This window comes from Rutilus rutilus (assembly GCF_951802725.1).
Source record: "Rutilus rutilus genome assembly, chromosome: 1".
Taxonomy (NCBI): domain Eukaryota; kingdom Metazoa; phylum Chordata; class Actinopteri; order Cypriniformes; family Leuciscidae; genus Rutilus; species Rutilus rutilus.
In genome coordinates this window covers 20,850,157-20,873,297 of record NC_140209.1, presented here as the reverse complement: position 1 = coordinate 20,873,297, position 23,141 = coordinate 20,850,157, and the positions used below count along the sequence as shown (strand labels likewise).

Sequence of the window (23,141 nt, the reverse complement as noted above, 5' to 3'; positions counted from 1 at the left end):
TTATTTAAAAGCAAACATCTCCCTTTGCTTTGAACTTTGAGCATTGTAACTTTGCAGATGTTGTTTATGCTCAAACAGCAACATTACACACTAACTAGAGTTAGAAAAGTGAAATCATAATCAACTGCCCCTTTAAATGTTAGTTTCCATTAATGCGCTATGGCACCATCTTGTGGGAATACATATAATGGCTATTCTATTTATTTGCCTAGTACCTGTAATTAAAGGCTCTAAATTGTTGTTAAAATCATACTTGTTAATTAAAGTAAATGTATAATAAATGTGATTTTATATCTGAATTTGTTCCAGAACCACACCTGTACAATGTGAATTATCGTCAGTAAACTCATTTAAAGGGATTATGGAGTCAGATGTCACGCAGGGGTTTCAATAAACTCGAATTAGCATAAAGTTAAATCTCAATTACATTAAGTATGTTCAACTTGATGATGACTATGGCATGATTAATAAATACCCAACAGATTATTATTTTTTAATTACAGAAACGCACATTGAAAACGCACATATTTCATTGTCCCAACACACTTTTATGTGTCTTTGTATGAACAACTTTGAGTAAAACATCCTTGAGAAATTTAAGGTAATCTTTTTCCATGTTTTCTAAGTACACTCAAATAATTACATTTTACACCGTGAATATATTGTCACATTTTCAATGTATGAAAAGTGTAAATTCTTTATGTTTTAATATATTGTAATATATTAACACAATATATGAACACATTATTTTTCAGTATATTTACACCATTTAATATATTGATCATAAATATATGGAAATATATTTTCATTCCGTAAGGGTACAATGACACAAATATAATAAATAAATTTAATTGACCATAAATTGTTTTGAAGTATAAATAAGTAATCCTACAAACGTATGTGAGGATGCAATGATGATGCAGAGACTAGAAAACTAGACTTGTGGGTAACACTTTATAATAATGCTCCGTCATTAATAAGTAATTATGCAGGAAGTATTGCAGGACTAATGAGTATTACCTCATTAACACTTCAGCTACTACTATTAACTAATGTTAACTAATCAGTAAGTAATATAGAATTGAGGACTAAGATAGTTAGTAGGTATATAATTAGATAAATAATTACTTAATGAGATTGGGATCATTAAGAACCAATAGGTAATTATGACAAATTACTAATTAATTACTAATCACAACACTAACATGTCTGAGACGTGAGCAGTTGTCTTTTTTTTACTCTGAATATAGTGTGACGGTTATCCATGGTTAGGTGTTTAACTGTGTGGTGTTGGGCAGTTTACAGTCTCCTTTTGTCCCTGAAGGTATCGGTGCCTGTAATCCAGATTGGCAACACCTGCGCTAGAGTCAGATTGGGAACACCTGCGCTAGATGCTGTGGGAAGGATAAATATTCCGGCTCTTTGGATTTCGTGCTCTCTCTGATTTGATTCCACTCCTGCTTGCAGCAGCACCATATCTTTGTTTTGTTATATTTTGTTTTGTTACCGTTTCTCAACATCAAAACGCCACTTTAGTCACTCATCCACATTTACACTACTGATGTTACTGACTAACACACTCTATATTGTTAATTGTTAGTTTATTGTTTAAGTTGTTATAATAAATATGTTTATTTTTGGCAATTTTCCGTGTCCTCTTCGCATTTGTCATGGCCTTTGAGCCGGGTTATGACAATAGTCATAAAAAGCATCGCTAATTACTCAAGTGTTACAGGCACTCTTCAGGAACTGCTAGTAAACATCTTTTTCACTTTAATATAACGGTCCAGATCAAATAAAAATGATGAAAATTATGACTGATTACGTTTTTCACACACAATAATGTTCTTTATAATTTGTCAGTTAGTTAATAGTTATTAATTAAGCTAATCTCATTAAGTGATTATTGATTACCTAATAAGGAACAATATCCTAAATTTGATATTACTTACTGATTAATTGCTTGTTTCTATATTAGTTAATAGTAGAAGCTGAAGTGTTAATGAGGTAATACTCAATAGTCCCGCATTACTTCCTGCATAATGACGAACCATTATTATAAAGTGTTACCGACTTGTGCCAGCTTAAATAAAACCTGACAGATGATAAAACAACACAGTAAAAGTACAATAAGTCATAGCAAAAACAACAGAAAAACATAAAAGCAAATAGTCAGGATAGTAGGATTATTCAGCTGCATAATTTATTCATGCTGCAATGTGTGTGTGTGTGTGTGTGTGTGTGTGTGTGTGTGTGTGTGTGTGTGTGTGTGTGTGTGTGTGTGTGTGTGTGTGATATACTGAAAGATTCTGAACACACTGTATTTAAACTCTAATGTACAGGTAATGCGACATTGCTAATCTCGTGCTGTAGAATATATATATATATATATATATATATAATACTATTTTTGTCAAAAATAAAGTCATCAACTAAGATGTTAGCTGTTCCAGTGTTGGCTATATTCAAACTAATGAATACATATTATGATAAAATGTAGGCCTATAATATTTTTTTTACAAAGAAAGAGTACACTTGAAATATTGTTGAAATTGTAATTATTGTTGTAATTGTAACCTTTTTAATTAAATAGCAAAACATATTTACAAGATAGATGTAAGCAAAATCTTAAATTCTTTTTAAGTTCTTTTTAAGGGTTATTTTGTCCTTGCATTCATTCTTGGCCCAGTCAGTGTCACACCTGAATGAATGGCTCATTATGCAAGACATTACGCATAATGGGTGGGACATTGTATTCTCACGTGTAAACCACTCCTCGTTCACGCCCCCCTTGCATATTGGCTTTCCAAGCAAAACCTGTCTTACCCAATTTAAATCAATGTATTGTTTTATGTGAACGATAAAGCAAGACTATTTTCACATAATTTTGAAGCCAGAACTCGAAGCGACAACATCCATTAGTCAAAAGTCTTGTGGACACATATTTAGTATGAGTTTTGTGGTCTTATTTCAGCAACTTTCATTTTTATTTTTTTCAATAACCACGCATAAACATTATTCTCATAAAGGGGGGGTGAAATGCTATTTAATGCATTTTTTACACTGTTAAAGAGTTGGGTTCCCATGCTAAACATGGACAAAGTTTCAAAAATTAAGTTGTACGTTTGATGGAGTATTTCTGTGCCAAAAATACTCCTTCCGGTTTGTCACAAGTTTCGCAAAGTTTTTTTCGAGTATGGGCCTGTGTGACGTCAGATGGGGCGGAATTTCCTTATACGGGTCCTAAGGGCACTTCCTCCGGAAGGGCCCGCGCGCACCCGTAGACCAGAGCGAGACAGCGAAAGCAGTACATCAAAGCGCTGTGCTCGGCTGCAGTCACAGGACTTTGTTTGTTCCCTCCATTTTGACGATGATTGTTTTATAAACAAAGCCCAGTTCGACGCCGAATTTGCAGATCGTCTAATGCTTAAGGATGGAGCAGTCCCAACGATAAAGGTTCACGGTTGTACGTTAGAACCGCAGGCGGTGAGTAAAACTGCTTCAAATGTCTGTGTGTTGTTAGCTATCGGCGCGCCGCGTGGGGGGGGTTCCTCCCAATGTTCAAACCAAATCTACGCCATTGACCATATGTACTCTGAGTAGAGTTAATTTAACTTTGGGGATTTTGCTGTGTAGATCATTCACCTGATATACACCTGTTATTCTCATCTCTATTGTCTTAATTGTGTGCCTTGATCTGTTCTATGGTCTCCATGAGCTGTCATTAATTCTGAAAACATTGAGGAAAAATAAAGGATAGATACACATTTCTTGCTATCTCTATCATTAACTGCTCAGGGTTCAACTACAGACACATTCCTTATTTTGTTGTTTTCTATCTTCTTCCTCTCTCTGTCTCTGCTCTTCTTCCTCTTGTCTGAATCTCTCAGCATCTTCAATCATCTGATTACTGTAGTGTCCTCCTCCTTTCCTCTCTACCATTGTGTCAATCTTCTGCAGTAGATCATTCACCTGATCTCTGTTATTCTCATCTCTATTGTTGAAGACATGAAATCTGCCTCCACACTGATCAACTAGATCTCTTAATCTACTGTTCTCCTCAATTAGTTTCTCAATAGGCTTTTCTTCCATCTGATCTCCATGAGTGAAGAGAATGATGGAGTATTTTAACACTTCTTCACCAAACAACATCGCAGTGAACTGAATAATCTGCAGCTCCTGATCAGTGAATCTGTTATTCACAGGAAACACAATGAGAAAAGTGTGCGGTCCAGGACTGGATAAATAAACACTTCTTGCTATCTCCTTAGCTAACTCTTTATGTGTCATCTGTGAGTCAAAGAATGGAGGAGTATCAACTACAGACACAGATCTGCCTGAAACTGTGGCGTGTTTCACTGAACATTCACTGGTTACTGCTCTAATTCTCATCTCAGATCTGAACTCTCTCTGTCCCAGTATTGTGTTTCCAGCTGCACTCTTCCCAACTCCACCACTGCCCAGAAGAACAATCCGTCTGGATGAGAGACTAGAGACAGGAATGTCCTTGATGATGATGGGGATTCTTTGTATTTTTGACACTGTATAAAAAAAAAGAAAACAGATCACACAATCACTTATTTTACTACAAAATGTACTTTACTGCACTAATAAAATACAGTTACAGTAACATATAAATACCATATCAGAATAAAATCAAATTTGGGAGCAGGATGCCATCGAAGTGTTGACTGGGAAGGAATAGGCTTCAGTCTTAAAAACAAGAAGCTTCCTAGCTTCCTAATATGAACGGGTAAAATATAGCTTCCTAATATGAACGGGTAAAATATAAGTAAAGAGTTGAAAGGAATAATCAAATGTAATCAAATGCCAAATATATTTGCTGCTAATCAAATATATATCTGACCATTAACCAATTGGCATTCTAACCTAAATTCGAGGTTGTGATTAAATGGAGTCAGATCAGTTTAATTGGAATTAAATTACTTTGCTACACTGAAAAGACAGTAAAACGCAGAAACCTTCACCGGTTCTATCGGAAACCGCCATTGGACCTATAGACAGGCTTACACAGTGATCTCACCATGTGGTCCCAACGTTAACAATGTTCACAGTGAGCTCATACTATGACCACAATATGAGCTCATCCCAGCTAGAAATGTTATTGTTCTATAAATGTTTTGAGGGCATTATGTTATGTTCGTGTAATGTTTTCTGTAGCTAATTTTATTTTTGTTACCAGAATGTTCTTCTAAAAGATAGATAACACTCTCTAAAAACATTTTAAACATGTTTAGTGATAACATTATCCCCAACAGTCTTATAAAGTTTTAGCGGGAAGTTTCCAAGCACTGGACCTCTTAAAAGAGGTTTAGAAGTCGAAGTTTGTTTGAAAGTAATAGTTTGGTTTGGTCACCTTTGTGGAGGTCACTGTTTGCTTTAGTTGGGCTCTTTGGCCTTTACTATTTGATGTTAGTTTTTCTCTGGCTACTATAAGTGTTTGTTATAGCAAGAGAAAATGTGATAAAGTATGATGGCTACTTGCTGATAATAAAGACCCTTTTTTAAAAGAAGTTTTAACCCTCTTCATCGAGACAAACACAAACCTCAAGAATCAGCGTATGAATCTCATTATCATCATCATCATCAAAAAGCTGACATCATCTGATCACATTTTCACTAGTCTTGCCATAACAAACAGTTCCCTTTCAGTCGGGCACGTTCAACGTAGTTGACGTGTCGACTGATTGGGATCACGTCAGGGAGCCTGTCATCCTCGAGTATTGTACAAATGAGCCAATGGACATTGGCTTGCGTGAATTGCATCACACGCCCCGTCCCGCAACTTGGGTATAAATATGGAAGTGGATGCACGCACCAGTTGTCTTTGGCTTCGGAGCCGATCGAAATACTGATGTCTCTGAAGAGTGTTGCTTTACAACGACCGTGTCAGTGTTCTTCTGGAAGACTCTCCCAGTGTTGGTGTTTACAGCAAGTGCAGCGGTGATCGCGAGCTACGGAAGCTCTCAACTGCTGTTTTCACAGCATTTTCATAGAGTGTTTTGTTGAAGGGTTGTTGTAGTCAAGTCAAATCAAGTCAAGTCATCTTCATTTATATAGCGCTTTTAACAATGTAGATTGTTCCAAAGTGGCTTTACATTGATGATAGGAAATTAAAGTAACAGAGATTGTTTTGGCTTTATAGCAGCTCTAGAATAAAGTTATTGTCCAGCTAAAGTTAGTTTTGATTGATTCACTTCCGTCGCAACGATCAGTAGTTATTAATTTAGGGGCCGCTAACACAACACCGTTTTAACAGAAAACTCTAAAGTTCTTTTTTGCGCAAACTTCAAAAACGCGAACCCGTGAGAACAGTGATGGCAGGCACATGCATACTACGTGTTCAGTCTATAGGTATGCACGTTTGAATATATTTGCGCAGGCGTTAAGTCCTCCCCTACAAACCAACCCTCAACAAACTATTTGTCTGGCCTTAAAATTTATAATACAGAATTCTTATCACTTCCGCGTAGCCACGCGAACCGGAATTATCCCGACAAAGCTTTATCTGTAGAGAGGTAAAGGGAGGGGGGCCTTCACAAGGGAGAGACTAGGTGACACTTCAGGACTGTGTTGAAGCGAAGTGCTTCACTGAAAAGTGTTTCCACGGTTGTTCCCCTGTGTGCTTCGGCACTGTTGACGGGTCTCATTTCTAAAAGAGCAACATGGGTGTGTTTGCGTCTTTTTAAAGATGCCATTCCATCCATGCGTTTCTGGGTGCGGTAGGGCTCTGTCCTCCTCTGACGATCACAATAGATGCATCACGTGTTTGGGCTTACAGCACGCTGAAGCAGGTGTCGTGGATGATTCATGTTCTCACTGTGGGAACATGATCATCTCGGTGTTAAGAATGAGACTCGCCTTCATTAAACGTGAAGGTGCAGTCCCCACGCCTATCCCCAGCTCTAGAGCGCCCTCTGGGTCAACTTCCCAGGGGAAGCATGGAACGCCGCAAGGTTTGGGTGATCTGAGGATTACGGTGAGGGGAAATCCGCCCGGCAAAGCCCCGTGGATCCCTCCCTCCTCTTTTACACAGCAGCCGGTGGAGCTCCCAGAGGAATGAGCTAGTCCCTCTGTAGTGGACCGACTGGTCGTTTCATTCGGGGCCCCACCAGAGGACAGGATGTCCATTGCAGTATCAGAGGGAGAGCTGTGCTCTGGAGATGACGACTCAGCTCCTTTGCTTCCCTCTAGGAGAGCAGCGTTGCCCGAGACGGATCCTGAGATGTCAGCTATGCTGAAGAGGGCCACCAGTTGAATGATTGGTTTCTCGGGGCGGGCCGGGCTGGTACCGCCGCCCCAGTACCTTTCTTCCCTGAAGTGCATGAGGAGCTTACTAGTTCGTGGACAGCACCTTTCTCTGCCAGAAATCCGCTTTGGTAGTTCCTCCTCGCTCACTACCCTTGATGGAGGTGCAGCTAAGGGTTGCGAAGCTATCCCTCCAGTGAAGCGGTCTGTCGCGATGCAGCTGTGTCTGTCGACTGCTACTTCATGGAAGGGGGATCCTCATCTCCCCTCTAAGGCCTGTAAGTTTTCGTCTGTCCTTATGGACAAGGCTTACAGAGCCTGTGGGCAGGCTGCATCTACACTGCATGCTATGGTGCTGCTTCAGGTCCACCAGGCCCAAGCAATCATGGATATGCACGAGGGTAGCTCAGACCGTGAGCTCATGGGTGAGCTCCACACTGCAACCGACCTTGCCCTCCAGGGTACGAAGGTTGCAGCTCGCATGGTCGGTCTGGCGATGTCCAAGTTAGTGGTCCAAGAGCACCATCTCTGGCTCAACCTGGCGGATATGAGGGAAGCGGACAAGGTTCGGTTCCTGGACTCCTCCATTTCCCAGGTTGAGTTATTCGGCGATGCAGTAGATTACTTTGCCCAACAGTTCTCTGCTGTCCAAAAGCAGAGGGAGGCCATCCGGCACATCCTGCCCCGCCGGCCAACAGCAGTACCTACATATTAAAAGAAAGAGCAAATTCCTCATTTCCTGAGTCCAGAGAAGTTAGCTGGTCGGTGTGCGACCCTGACAGCCTTGCAACTTTCACCTACCTCTGATTCACCAGCCTACAGCAACCTTCAGCTACCTCTGATTCACCAGCCTGTACAGTAGTTCTTCTACTAGCTTGCTCTATCAAGAAGATAGGGGACTGAACACATTTTCGGCAACGAAACACCAGCACATTCGCTAAGAAATTAGCCTACTTGTCAAAAGCTGGTTTCTTGGTGGGTTCCCTTCACACAAAGCCAGCTTCACCTTAGCCCGGTTTTGTAGTGTCGGCTCACTGCGCTATTCCCCTCCAATGGACTGGATAAGTCCATTAAGTCGCCTTTTTGCTCCAGGTGAGTTCCCTCTTCCGAACCCTGTTGAGTTCCTCCTCACCCCGTCGGTGTTGGACGTGGCAGAGCGTCTGATACTAGACATATCACTTGTATGCTTGTGTAAATTGTGTTAGGTGGGGTCCATATGTTGTCATCCCATATGTGTATTCTTCCACAGGTTGACTCCCTGGTTGACTCCCTGCTACCTGCTGTCACTGACCGGTTGCGTCTCCCCCAGTTATTGACTGGTGCCACCTCAGTGACATGCCATATGTTGAACTGCCCGCTTAGTTCGCTCAGTCTATATGTGTTTCTCCACGTTACCTCCTTCGGGCCTCCTACCTCTTTACCTACTTCCAACGAAAGGTACGCTTTCCCAGTGGTACTGTGGAACAGCAGTGACTTTCCTGGCCTAAGCCCTGTCTTCCCGCAGATGCAGACGATATGGAGGCTTTTGTCTAGGCACTGGAAGGTGGCAGCAGTAGGGGTGTTTTATTAGGATCCCCAATCAGTTGACTACATCAGACGCAGATGTGGGAAATCCAGGTGCCAAAGAGTAGACGTCCTGCCATATGTTTATTCCACCCATGAACTCAACACTTTAATGTCTTCTTTTCTCTTCAGCTGATTTAATCTGAGGCTGTGGCTGAAATGACTCCATATAATATACACAGATTTTTGGGCTTCGATAAGGTCCAGTTCTGGTTTATTTCTTTGCTCTTGGCTGACATGTGGCATTGCTATGCAGAGGTGTAAAGTCCAGGTTCAGAAAGTAAAAGTCCTCCTCAGTATTTTGTTCCAATCACCTGGATTTGCTAATTCAGACAGGAGACAGAACTAATTAGTTAAATCAGCTGACTGAGTTTATGGGTGGAATAAACATATGGCAGGACTTTTATTTTCTGACCCCTGGACTATCCCAGATAGCATGTAACCATTAAAACAATAGAAACAATAGAAATCGAATATTCAAGCTGTTTATTTAATTTTTCTACCTCAGAATGAAAAATGAAAAATCAAGCTGAATACTTGTTTTTCGTTTTTTGGAAAAACTTAAATAAAGAAAAAGGAACCGTTTTCTCATTTTTCTACTTTCAATATTAAAAAAAAAACGACTGAACGAATGATACACGGATTTAGAATTTAAAGGTTTTTTGTTTTTTTTTCTAGCTCCACTGATTAAGACTTAAACTGATTTTCTGGTCATTACCTTGTGACTGTAAATGTGTCTTCTTTTTCATCTCTTCATATTTCATCAGTTTTTTCATCTGTGCCTCCTGAAATGTCTCTGTGGAGAAAAACTCTCCTCTGTTTTCTTCCAGCATCTGCTCAACCTTTTCCATCAACGTGGACACTTGTGTGGTGGGACCAAAGAAATGATGTCGTCCTCCAAAACTCTTAATGACAGACTGTGTTTCTTCATTGAGCTCTGCTGTCTGATGATCTGAATTCTGCATTATGAGGATCATGCTGTGTTTGTTGATTCTTGAGCTGAAGATCCTCTGGATCTCCTCCATTTCTGCTTTGTCTTCATTACTGAGTGGAGCATCAGGAATGAGGAGGAGGAAAACATGAACTCCAGGATCACAGAGAGACACACAGCGGAGAATCTGACGCATCACTTCCTCCTCTGAGAGCTGAATAAGAGCTGGAAGCTCCACCAGACTGATCACACCACCATGAAGCTCCACGTCTTTCTTCTCTCTTATAAGTTTTGAAACAGAGTTCTTCAGTGTTTCATCACTTCCACACAGCACCAAGTTCAGCTTCTGCTGTCTGGTGGCACCTACACCTCCTTAAACACAAGAACATGTGTTACCATAACATATTTAGATATTGTTTATTTTAGATTTCATTGAATCAAATGTAAACTGGAAGTCTGTAATCAGTTCATACATTTCCTGTTTATGCAATAATGTTTTAATTATTGATGAAAATAAATTATTAATCAAATAAGTCTTATACTCACAACCTTGTTAGTTTAATATTTTAACTCAAATGTACTATGTGACTTGATATCATTAACTACTATAGAGTATGATACAAATCCCTATATGATGCCATGATTAACAATACACGATGCATCATGACTGAATCGTTGTATTTGTCCAGTGTCTATCTTTGACTCTTCACATGATCATTTGGGTGGAAAAGGCAGACGATTAGGCTTGATAGGGACAGCAATGATGGCTGAGTGCTTCTGAAACCACTGGTGAGTTTTATGTCCCCTACACACACCATATACTAATATCAGTATTGCATAGAAATGTCCTGTTGAATATTTTTTTTGTTTACTATAAACCCTCAGGCTGAATCTGCATATTTTATCTGCCCCTGACGTTCAATAACCTGGCATCAGAATATACATAGTTCATTAAAGTTTTTTCAAAAGTAGGAAAATTTTAATTCTAGTTAACTGCAAAAAAAACAAAACAAAACAAAAAACATTATTTTTGTATTTGAGTGTCCTCACCATCTGAATCTTCCTCTGTTCTGAGTGAAGCAAAAAGTCTGCTCAGATCTTCATCCACCAGTGTTTCTTCAGCATCATAATACAGCTCACATGTGAGAAATTCTTCATTGTTTTCTCTGAGTATCTTCTCTAATTGTAGCAGTATTCCAGAGAGCTGTCTCTTTATTTCATGATCAAGTTGAAGATGTCCTCCTCCACACTCTTCAGTTAATTGTTGAATGAATTCATTAGCTTTCACAGATGCTCCTTTAGCTCTCAGTTTCTCTTCATCAGTCGTGATCACAATGGAGCGTTTAAACGCCTCTTCACTGAATTCTTCTAGCACTTGTTTGACTCTTCTCATGTCCTCCTCAGTAAAGTCTTTATATTGCAGTACGAGTATGAATGCATGAGGTCCTGGATCAGACAGAGACACACACTCTCTCACTGTCTGTGTGATCTGATGATCTGAGATGTTTGTCTGGAGCAGCTGAGGACTGTTGATGATGGTCACATGTCTGTCCTTCAGTCTTCCTCTGACTCTCTCTACAACATCTGGAGGAGCTTCACTGTCAAACGCTGCTCTTCCTAATATGAAGTTTCCCACTCCACTGTTTTCTGACAAATTCTTCCCCAGAAGAACAATCCTCAGATCACTCACTGAAACACATACATGAATTACATGTTATGAGCTGAAACATTCAAATATCACAGATAACTCACCAACAGGGGCTGCTTATAGTTTCTGTGTTTTAGCAAGAGCAAAACTGGCCACATTTGTTGCGTGTTGTTTATCATGTTCACAAATATTCATCTATAGACTTACTGTTGGGTGGACTCTCTTTGCTCCGTCTTCTCCTGCGAGCAGAACCCCGAAAAACAGCTGCAGAAACAAAACAGCTTATGTTTGACTCTTGGATTCGACATAAAACAACTAATAACACAACCTCAAAACCACAAAATACATTTAATGAGATATTTTTTTTTAAGCCGGTTGCACACTGTGCGATTTTGGTAGGACTGTGCCGGGAAACTTGACCGCAACACCGCGGTTGGAAAGCGACACTGTGGTGGATGAGTAGCACCGACGGTGGTCCACCAAAACACATTTTTTTGTATGTGAATGTTGTTTTACATGAATATTATGACAGAAGTGAAGCAGAAAGCTTTGTTTACAAAATAAATAATATGATAGCAATTAAATTTTACATCCCAGATAGCAACATTGTTTCGGCCAGATCCGGCCCACATCTGGCACTGGTGGAATACTGATCTGGTCCACATGCAGCGTGGAATGACGGCACTTGGGCGGCTCACTCCTGTTTGCCAGATCTGGGCCACAAGCAGGCCATAGCAATGCCACATGTCAGCCAAGAGCAAAGAAATAAACCAGAACTGGACCTTTTCTGAGCCACAAAACCTGTGTATATGTCATCTCATCCTTAATAAGTTAACAAGCAGAATCACTGAAGGAAAGAAGAGAACAGAAAAAGAGACGAGCAGAAACACAAGAACTACAACTGACTTCAGACACAGCCTTAGATGAAATCAACTGAAGAGAAAAGAAGACATTAAATCTGTGAAGATATCAGCAGAGGAGAATTAAACAACTCCACAAACAGCATTACCAGCTTCACTTATTACTAACCAGACTGACTTTATTTCTGTCAGACGTCTACACAAGTTTTTATTGAGAATTAACAGAGGTTTAACTCTAACGTGTTTCACATAACAGTGATTAGTGTTTCCATTAGTTGGGCTCTTAACTCTTCTTTTATGTTTTGTCATAATCTTCACAGATTTAATGTCTTCTTTTCTCCTCAGTTGATTTCATCTAAGGCTGTGGCTGAAGTCAGTTGTAGTTCTTGTAATTCAGCTTTTTCACTCTAAAACTGCACATTTTAGAGTAACTTTTTATTGTGGCCATCCTAAGGCACACCTGTGCAATAATCATGCTGTCTAATCAGCATCTTGATATGCCACATTTGTGAGGTGGATGGAAAGAAGTGGTCACTAACATAAATTTAGACAGATTTGTGAACAATATTTGAGAGAAATAGGCCTTTTGTGTACATAGAAAAAGTATTAGATCTTTGAGGTCAGCTCATGAAAAATGGGGGCAAAAAAAGTATTGCGTTTATAATTTTGTTCAGTGTAAGTTCTTATTGAAAATTAACCCTCTGGGGCCTGAGCTGTTTTCTGGGCCCTGGAGGTGTTCTGACATGCTCTGACATTTGTGCTTATTTCTGTTACTTGTGACATTTTCATGGCTAAAGTCTAATTACACTGTATTCAGCACAAACTCTGCTACAATAATATATCAGCAGCATGTGTGTAAAAGTTTGTTGTTTTGAGATAATGACATTTATGCGTGGTTTGTGAAAATACAAAAAAAAAAATCTCACTGAAATAAGGTCATGAAACCCATACTGATTATTTCTTCACAAGACTTTTGAAAATTGTATGACGTAGCCTAGAATATTTGCTCTAAAACTATGTGAAAATCACCCTGACTGCTCATTCAGAGAAGACAATATATTGATTTAAAAATTTTACGACGTGTTTTGTGCCACAAAGCTTTATGCGGGAGCTCATTAATATGCAAGCTTTTCACACCTGAGAAAGACCCTCCCCTAACGGCCCTATTAGGAGCTATCAGGCCCCTGTCATTCTGAGCAACCTTGCACAAAGAATGAGGAGATTTAAAAAAGAATGGCTTTTAGATTGTTTGATTTATTTACAACACAACATAATCCAAAGATACACAACAAATGACAAAAAAGCACTCATTGAAAACAATGATCCAAAGACAGAGACATTTGTGCCATTCCTAAAAACATTGTACATACCTTTCATTTCCAAGGTGTTTGATTTTCCACTTTACCATGTTCATGTACAGAGACTCATGTGAATGTTGAAGTCAGCAGGACTCAGCATCTGGGCCCTGAAAGAAAAAAAAGTGAACATACTGATATCAAGAGAAAGGCCTGGACGATTTTGGGAATACATTTTTTATTTTTCTGGTTAAAATTGCTTTTTAAAATTCACAGAATACACACACACACAAATGTTTCCAACAATATATAATATAATGAACACCAGGTTTGTTGTGCCTTGTAGGCATAGGCTATGCACATTGCTGGATAAAATAATAATAACAATAACCTATAGCAGCCTATACATTTTCCAAAATATTTCAGTAACAACTTAGCTAGAAAAAAATATATTGATTATCAAGTTACTTCAAATGTTTCCATTCGTTATGATGATATGAAATGAGATATTAGTAAAAACATGAAGCCGTTTGGTGCGTTTTGCTTGTCAAACGCGATCGCGATCCAAAATATGATACATTAAAACGCGATCGCGCTCAAATATAAAACATTATGGTTACCATATACATATCTACGTTTGAGCAGATATCCACAAACACACAGTAACAGTAAACACGGGTCTAAATATTATAATATTCACCATATATCTAGCAACAGTTCAACTGCAATGTGAAATTTATGCAACAATAACAAACTAATATGTAAGAATGTCTTACCTTACATCTTTCTTGTCTTCAAATCGCGTTCTTCTTCTTCTGAGGTAGCCTAAATCCAATGTAAGCTCACGGCGCGTCTTGACGAAACTCGACGAAAAGCAGAGACTTGTGAAGTGTTTTGGTGTTTTGTTGTTGAGGTAATGAGCGCGTTCGAGTTCCATGTGGAAATTTGCATGTGAATATCTTTTGCGCGAGTGGGCGTGGTCGAATTAAAAATAATTAGGAAGCGTTTGAGAAGCTGGACATCTTGTTGGTTTTATACAAATTACTTAAACAGAGAATATTTGTTTTCAGTTTGAATCCGATCATTTAAAAGTACACACTTAAATGTTTATAAAGGTATATGGCTCATAAATGCGTGACAAGTATTCGCTGAGTTTTGTTTCAGTTTATAGACGTGCTCAAGAAAAAAAAGTTCACCGCGACGGAGAGGCAGAACGCACACCCTGTTTATTTTCTTTATTTTACAAAAGCACAATGTTTTTATTTGATTGTAAGTGGACACATACAAAAGTAGAAATATCACAGATTTTTTTTTATATTTCTTTTTTCTGTATGACCATAAATGATGAATAAATTTAAGTTTATAGGGCTACAATGTGAAGAAAATCCAGCAAAACGCGCCAGCGCGTTTGCCGACCTCAGAGGGTTAACAGAGGTTTAGATGTTGATGTTTTATTGAAAATATGTGGTCACCATTATGGTGATCAGCGTTTCCTTTAGTTTGTCTCTTGACATTTGATGTGAGTTTGTGGTCTTTGTAACAATGTTTACCACAACATGATTTGTTGCAAAGAAAGCCAGAAACAAAGATGATTAGGTGATATAGTTTTAAGCATCTTAAGGTAGAATAATTCACTAATACTTTTTTTCCTGACCAAAAGTGATTTGCTATAAAAAGATTTTATTCACCATCAATATTTTCTTGCAAAAGATCAAACATTCTGAATTTAGATTTTTAAATGCATTATGTAAAAAAAATAAAATAATAATCTTCAGATACACAGACAAAATTGTATAAAACTTTTATACAAGTGACATCTGTGCGGCTGTAAGCTGGTCCTCGCGTCAACCTTGACCAGATTTTACAACTTGGAAGTCCCTGCACTGCAGGCACGAATCCTCTCTGTCTAGTTAAAGTGACCTCTGAATGAGCTTAACCCACTATTACCTCTCAGGAGGCTCATTCTGCACATCAGGAAAATGTTGTTCTGCTTAAACATAGCATGGCTTGATTGGACTGGTTGCCCATAGTGTCTAGCAGTCACAATACGAGTAAACGTTTTGAAAGGGAACACCTCGTTTTCTGACGTAACTTTGGTTCCCTGAGATTCCATGAGTATTGCATAGACGGCCATGCTATGGCGCTACACGACTTGGTGTCCGTCGCTTCAGTCGAATTAAACCTGATTCCTATGGCGAGTAGAGGTGGGCGGATCGATCCTAAAGTATCGATACTTCGATTCTGACGTGGTATCGAAAAGGATCGATCCTCACATAAAAATATCGATCCAAATGTGTTTTTTTTCCAGTAATTTTTATTAATTTAGCACGCAATTCAGTGCGTAAAATAAGCTTCTAAGTGGAAAAATAAGCGAATGTTAGCGGATAATTGTGTAGGATAGAACTTTTTCTCCTAGTCATCTGGATACAAGACGAAACCAATCAATCACAGAGAGCGTTCGATGCTGGTGCTTCACTGAGCTCACAGGCACGTTTGGGAAACGAAGCCTTGCTTAGATGACAGAGAAACAATCAGGAGTTATTTTGCAATAAACAAAGCAAAAGTGTACATAACGGTTAAAAATGTTGAGGACAGTAAGATTTTTTTTAATGAAATTAATATTTTTATTCAACAAGGATCGATGCATTAAATTGATCAAAAGTGACAGTCAAGGGTTTTTCACTGTTAAAAAAATCTACTTCATATAAATCCTGTTCTTTCTTTCTGTTCAATTGAATAAATTACAGTTTAGTATGACATAGAAAACAGATAGCCTACACTGTAAAAAAAAATCCTAATTTTACAGAAAATAACTGTGATTTTTTTACGATCATTTTCTTTCATTTTAAATTGTACTCAAAACACTGTAGAATTACAAAAAATATCTGTAAAATAAAAATTCAGCTGTTATTTTAGGTATTGTGACATTAATGACAAATTACAGTAATTCACACTTTTTATACAGAACATTTGTTGTATTTTTCATACAGTATTTTTTCTGTTTTCTTAAATTACATAAAAATGTATGTAAAATTACAAATATAATCTGTAATTTAACAGAAAGAAAACAGTTAAATGATAAAATGGTCAAATGACTGTCAGCTCCCCAAAAAACTGTAAAACATCCTAAATTAAATAAACTGAAAAACACTGTTATTTTACAGGTATTTCCTGAATAATCACGATCAAAAACCTTCATTGTAAAAAAAATCGTAAAAAAAGGGTCAAATGACTGGCAGCTGCGGCTGCCAAACAAAAACCTTAAAATTAAAGTAAAATATGGTAATTTAAATAAACCGGAAAAAGCACTGTTATTTCACAGGTATTTCCTGCATTATTATAATCAAATACCTTCATTGTAAAAAAATCGTAAAAAAAGGGTCAAATGACTGGCAGCTGCGGCTGCCAAACAAAAACCCTAAAATTAAAGTAAAATATGCTAATTTAAATAAATTGTAAAAAACTTTAAAATAAATTTGATGTCACCATGATTGAGATTAGTGTCTGCTTTAGTTGGGCTCATGACTTCAATTTTTAACTTACGTTTTTCTTTGGCTGCTTTAACTGTGTATTTCATGCACATTTGTTATAGCAATAAATGCTGGAGAAAATTTCAGATGATTTTGGTCATTCTTTGATGATGTCATCATATGATGGCTTGATTCTCTGATATGACAGTCAAAAATATGAATATATTATCTTAGTCATGTAGATGGAATTTAGCTTTATATAAAGTCTTGTCATAATTTCTCACATGCATATAATTTTTTTAAATCGTAATAATTCAGGAAATAGCTGTAAAATAACAGTGGTTTTCTGTAAAACATTTAAGGAAAATTTCTGTAAAAGTTTTTTGCACTTCTAAAATAGGATATTTTACTTTATTTTTACGGTTTTTGTTTGACAGCCGCAGCTGACAGCTTTAAAATAAATTTGATATCACCATGATTGAGATCAGTGTCTGCTTTATTTGGGCTCATGACCCGTGAGTTTTTAACATTAGTTTTCTCTGGCTGCTTTAACTGTGTATTTAATATACCTTTGTTATAGCAATAAATGCAGGAGAAATATCAGATGATCTTGATCATTCATAAGTGATGTTACAGTCATTGTGATGATCTGATTCACTGATATGACAGCCAAATCTCTGAATATATTAGTTTAGATTACATAATATGTAGATTGAATTTAGCTTTATACAAAGACTATAATGTCATAATTTCTCACATGATCCTTGGCAACAATATTGTAATAATCTGAAATTTAAAAAGATATGTATTATATGGAAAAAGTTTTGAGCTGGTTAATTTTTTTTTTTTTTTTTTTTTTTGTAGTATAGACATCAAGAATCAACATATGAATCTCAACAATGGTGACAACCAACGAAGCCTTTTTGTGACTTTATAGTAGTTCAGATTTTTTTTCGTTGTCACCATTGTTGCGATTCATACGCTGATTATTGATGTCTGAGTGAGTCTATATAATCCTGTCAAAACATTTTCTGTATAATGACTTCATAAAATCTGAGTATCACAGCACTGCAGGATCTTATATAGCAGTTTTATCAGGCAAAAATTAACAACTAATGTTTATTTACTTGATCAGATATTACACTTCAGGTGGTATCAGAGAAGCAGGACACTACATGATGACTATTATCAATAAAAAGAGACCAACATTATCTGATCTGAGTTTCTCTTGGATTCCTACCATAACTAATATGAATCAAAGACACACAGTTAAAGCAGCCAGAGATACTTTAAAATAAAACACTAAAAGGTCAAGAGACCAACTAAAGCAAACACTGATCTCCATCATGGTGACATCAAACTTTATTCTTTTCAATAAAACTTCAACTTCTAAACCTCTGCTAATTCTCAATAAGAATGTTAGTATGAAAGAAATAAAGTCTGGATTGTAATAAGTGAAGATGCTGAGATCCTGATAGTGTTTAATGTTCTGTTGGGGTTTAAAGTGTTTCTGTATGGTGTGTTTTGTGTGTCACCATTGTGTTGAAGAGTAGAGCCTGAGCTTCAGTCCAGGATGAGCAGAGAAACATTGATGATATGCTGCATGTCACTTTATTTAACAGACAGTAACTGTGTAGTTGCTGATGTAGTGACGTATTGTCACAGCAAATCATGCATATAATTAACTGCATGTTTTTCAGTAAAAAATAGGGCTGGGCGATTTAAATCGCGATATTGTTATGCGCATCTCATCAGTAATGCCGGTTCCTTGATTAGTAGTAAATCACCATCACCTGCTTTCAGATGAAGCGGCATTTACTACAAAGAGCCGTAGTTAACTGACAAGCTGAGCCAAATCACATCAATATCGCGGACGTATCGCCAACGATATTTAATGCGATATGGCTCCGCTTGTCAGTTAACTACGGCTCTTTGTACACAGCAAAACCTCCAGTGTTAAATTAACACCCCTGGGAGTGTATGAGTCCACACTCAAGAGTGTTTAAGTTAATGAGATAACTAAGTGATTAATTTAGTGATGATTGAGCATTATTGAAGACACCTGATGTTAACAAGTAGAATCGCTGAAGGAGAAAATCGCAAATTGTAAGTTACCATTATTGTGATGGGTAGTTGCTTTAGTTGGTCTCTGACCCTTTCATGTGTACTTTAGGTTTTGTTTGGTGGTTGTATCTGAGTTAAAACTGCCAGTTGAACAAAGAAAAAAAAGTGATCTTTGTTGGTTATATTATGGCAATCATCATTTGAACTTGATCACTGAGCTCATTAAGATCCTTCTTTCTGACTTCGATTTATGTTGTTGGTTACAGCATAACTGTGAATCTGAATAAATGGCCAGAATTTTTGATATAATATAAAGGATTTCTTAAAACTTGTTTAAAAAAAAAAGCATTCTTTTAGGCACACACAGATGTCAAGATTCAGTCTATGCATCTCAACAATGGTGAGGAGCAGAATATTCAATGAGGAAAAGTAAATTACATAGACAATTCAGATCATAATTTATTCATACTGCAATGCATGATGGGAGCCATTAATGAGTTGTGATTGGTGGCAGCCACTGCAACATGCTTTAATATTGTCACCACCATTGTTGAGATTCACAGGCTGATTATTGATGTCTGAACGTCTTTTTGATCAGAGCAATGTTTATTAAATATTTTGAATAATAAGTAAAGTCCTGATAATTATAGGCTGAAGAGTCACAAAACTGCTGCTAACAAGTTAAACCAAACTATCTCAATTAGTTTCCTTTTTCAGATCACAGTATGATTATGTCAAAACATAACCAACACTTTAAGATAACATTTTACTTTGTTCATTTAACTGTTATAAAACAATAACAGCAGACAAACAACAGTAAATATTAAAGTAAACATATAATGGTCTAGAGCCCAACTTAAGCAAACTCCCATCACCTAAATGGTAACTTACAATTTGTGATTTTCTCCTTCAGTGATTCTGCTTGTTAACATCAGGTGTCTTCAATAATGCTCAATCATCACTAAATGAATCACTTAATTATCTTCTCAGCCCTAAATGCCGCTCCATCTGAAAGCAGGTGATGGTGATTTACTACTAATCAAGGAACCGGCTTTACTGACGAGATGCGCATAACAATATCGCGATTTAAATCGCCCAGCCCGAGTAAAAAATCAGAAAAAATGTGAATTAACTGTGTTTTAACTGTGTGTTTCTGTTAAAAAAGATTAATGAAGATTTCTGTAAAAGTATTTTCCACTTATTTAAATTAGGATATTTTACATTAATTTTACGGTTTTGTATGGAAGCCATTGCTGACAGTCATTTGACTGTTTTTTATGGGATTTTTTTTACAATGAAGGTGTTTGATCGTAATAATTCAGGAAATAGCTGTAAAAAAACACTGTTTTTCCGTAAAACATTTAAGGAAAATTTCTGTAAAAGTTTTTTGCACTTAATTTAAATTAGGATATTTTACTTTATTTTTACGGTTTTTGTTTGGCAGCCGTAGCTGACAGTCAATGGCTGTTTTTTTACGATTTTATTTTTTACAGTGTATGTTAAATTGTAATATTACAGTTTTTACTGTATTTTTGATCAAATAAATGCAGAAGAGAATAAAAAATCTTACAGACCCCAAACTTTTGAACAGTAGGCTCGTGTACAATAGTACTTTTACTATAATTAGGGTAGTTTTGTAAAAGTCACTGACTAATATTACAGGCGAGTTGAGAGTACAAATCACAAAATATTTAGTAGTCATGAAAACGTTTTCAGATTTAGCATATTAATGATGCATTCACCTCATAAATCATGACACACTGCTCTAGCACAGGAAAGTGCATACAAGTTCAAGTGCATGCTTTTAAAATTAAAAAGTATTGGTATCGGTATCGATATCGGCGATACTGGCCCTGTATTTACTTGGTATCGGATCGAGACCAAAATTTGGAGTATCGCCCACCTCTAATGGCGAGACCAGCTGCTCATATGCAGATGCCCTGCCCCTTCTGGTGTGTTCTGAGGGATGCGCCCCAATTGGCTCGCGCAGGCACGCCGCATCGCCATAGGTTCATTCAGTTCCACTACTCAGCCAATAAGAGCGACCAGATCTCAGCACTGTTATGGCTGTGCAGGAGCACTGCGTTATTGAATAAAAGGCTTCAATAAAAAGAGAAAAAGGAGTTTTCCCCATAGCGTCCAGGAGAGGTAATTCTCGTCTGTATCGTCTCAGTGAGCTTTTATGAGGGTTTAAGCATGTGCTGTGAGGTGAATTAAGCATTTTCCGACGTTTCAGTGTGGATGAGAAACTTTTGGAAAACGCTTGTAAACACTAGTGTGGACGGAGAACATTTGAAACAAAAACTCAATTTTCAAATCTATCCGGTTTAATGTAGACGTAGCCTAAAAGAGATGACTGATATGACTGATGTTCAGCTATTAATATCATTCATAATCTCTGACCTCTGCTTTCTCTGCTGGACATGTTGATATTCTGTTATTTCTTCAGTCTTCAGTGGATCATCTTCTCTGACTCCTGACGTCTGCCTCTTCATCATCCTGTGAGAGATTATAATGATATTATTTCAATAACACACACTAATGAGATCATGTTACCACACCGCAACATTTATTTTAATATGATAATACTTTAATATGCCGTTGTTTAAAACTATTCTGTATGGGAGTTGGTTTTCTCCAAAACACACACATTACATAAATTTCTATAAATTGCTAAAACTGAATGATTGTTTTGGGGTGTTTCTTTGTATGAGCATCTTATTACACTTATTTGCTCAAAGATATAGTAACTTGAATTACTAGTAACGTAATTACTATAATTATATAGTAACTTGAATAGAAATAGTAATAACATGCAACAATACTATATTTTCTAAATGTCATAATCATTTGTTAACAAGTATTCATTGCTTCAATGAGCTTGTTTAAACAATACATTGTTTAAATGAATACATTTTTAGCTAACTGTGATTTTTTATATGTACATGATATACATGTACATTTCTGAAATACATAACTTAGACAGTTTCCTCTGATAAAAGATCACTCTAAATTGTAATATTGATTGAAACTATGCACTTTCTGTAAAGCTGCTGTGAAATGCGTATTGTGAAAATCACAAAACAAGAGTCATTTGAGAAATTTGTTTAGCAACCTGGACAATTTTTTAATAAAAGTGTGTATATAACGATGTACCTTTACACTTCATAACAACTGAATACAATTGCACATTTTGCACTTAAAATATACAGAATCTAGACGCACAAGCTTAGACTGAGTCCATGTGAAAGTGAAACCAACAATTTCTGCAGCTCATACAGTTACAATTACACTCCTAATCAATATAAAATCTTCATTTTGTGCTTTATATCATATTTACATATTAAATTACGCTCCACAAAGAGTGTATTTACAGTAATAGTGATACCTGCATGTCGAAGTTTTTCTTTTCCTGTAACAAAGCAGGTAGGAGTCTCTGTGGGCGGGGTTTGTGACGTCACCGTCATCACCAAACTCAACAAACGAATCCTAGCATGGCAAGTCATATTAGCTAAAATGTTCCCAGTGTTACTCGTCATAATTTTATTTTTACTTTGAGAGCAAAATAATTTAATTCTTACTAGTAACTATTACAATCAGAGAGCTCTATCAATTAATTTTAACTAGTCATATGTCTCCATTGACTTCCATTCATTTTTAATTACAGAGCTCTACAATAGAATTTTTACATGTAAAACATTGCAGAGCTGTTATTGAATTAGAGAACACTGGATCAGAATGCAACAATCCAGTAGCTGTTACAGTTACATGAATAAAACGTAATAATCAGATTATATATATATATATATATATATATATATATATATATATATATATATATATATATATATATATATATGTAGTGGGTTGGTAGTGGGGATGTATATGTGTTTTTTTTCTTTTAGTTTGATTGACGTCATGGCAGAATGCGTTTAGCGTAATTTCCGCTTAAGGAAGTTAAAAGAGGCGTGGCACATTATTGTGGGAGACGCACATGGTTGTTTGGCGTGGCATTGCTGTACGCGGGAAGAGCTTTTGAAT

General features: G+C 37.0%; 2 protein-coding genes across 2 annotated transcripts in view; both read right to left on the bottom strand.

Annotated features, from left to right (window-relative positions):
• The window catches only part of LOC311291708 (uncharacterized protein), a 93,118-nt gene that overhangs the window by 37,820 nt on the left and 32,157 nt on the right, over window positions 1-23,141 (bottom strand). The window lies entirely within an intron of this gene.
• LOC311291942 (GTPase IMAP family member 8-like) lies at window positions 1,256-22,544 on the bottom strand. The gene is made up of 6 exons (XM_084411316.1): window positions 22,489-22,544; window positions 21,504-21,599; window positions 11,619-11,675; window positions 10,814-11,452; window positions 9,551-10,135; window positions 1,256-4,541 (listed from the first exon to the last, which is right to left on the bottom strand). Exons 2-6 carry the CDS (start codon window positions 21,523-21,525, stop codon window positions 3,802-3,804), a joined length of 2,043 nt encoding a protein of 680 aa, XP_084267442.1. The 5' UTR covers window positions 21,526-21,599; window positions 22,489-22,544; the 3' UTR covers window positions 1,256-3,801.

What these genes read in the sequence shown, in the direction of transcription:
- LOC311291942 (XM_084411316.1), bottom strand. Translation starts at nt 21,525, where the DNA reads ATGTCCAGCAGAGAAAGCAGAG. An exon ending in CAAAGAGAGTCCACCCAACA is followed by an intron (nt 11,453 to 11,618) that starts GTAAGTCTATAG and finishes TATGTGTTTCAG; the next exon opens with TGAGTGATCTGAGGATTGTT. An exon ending in GACACATTTACAGTCACAAG is followed by an intron (nt 4,542 to 9,550) that starts GTAATGACCAGA and finishes TTTTTTATACAG; the next exon opens with TGTCAAAAATACAAAGAATC.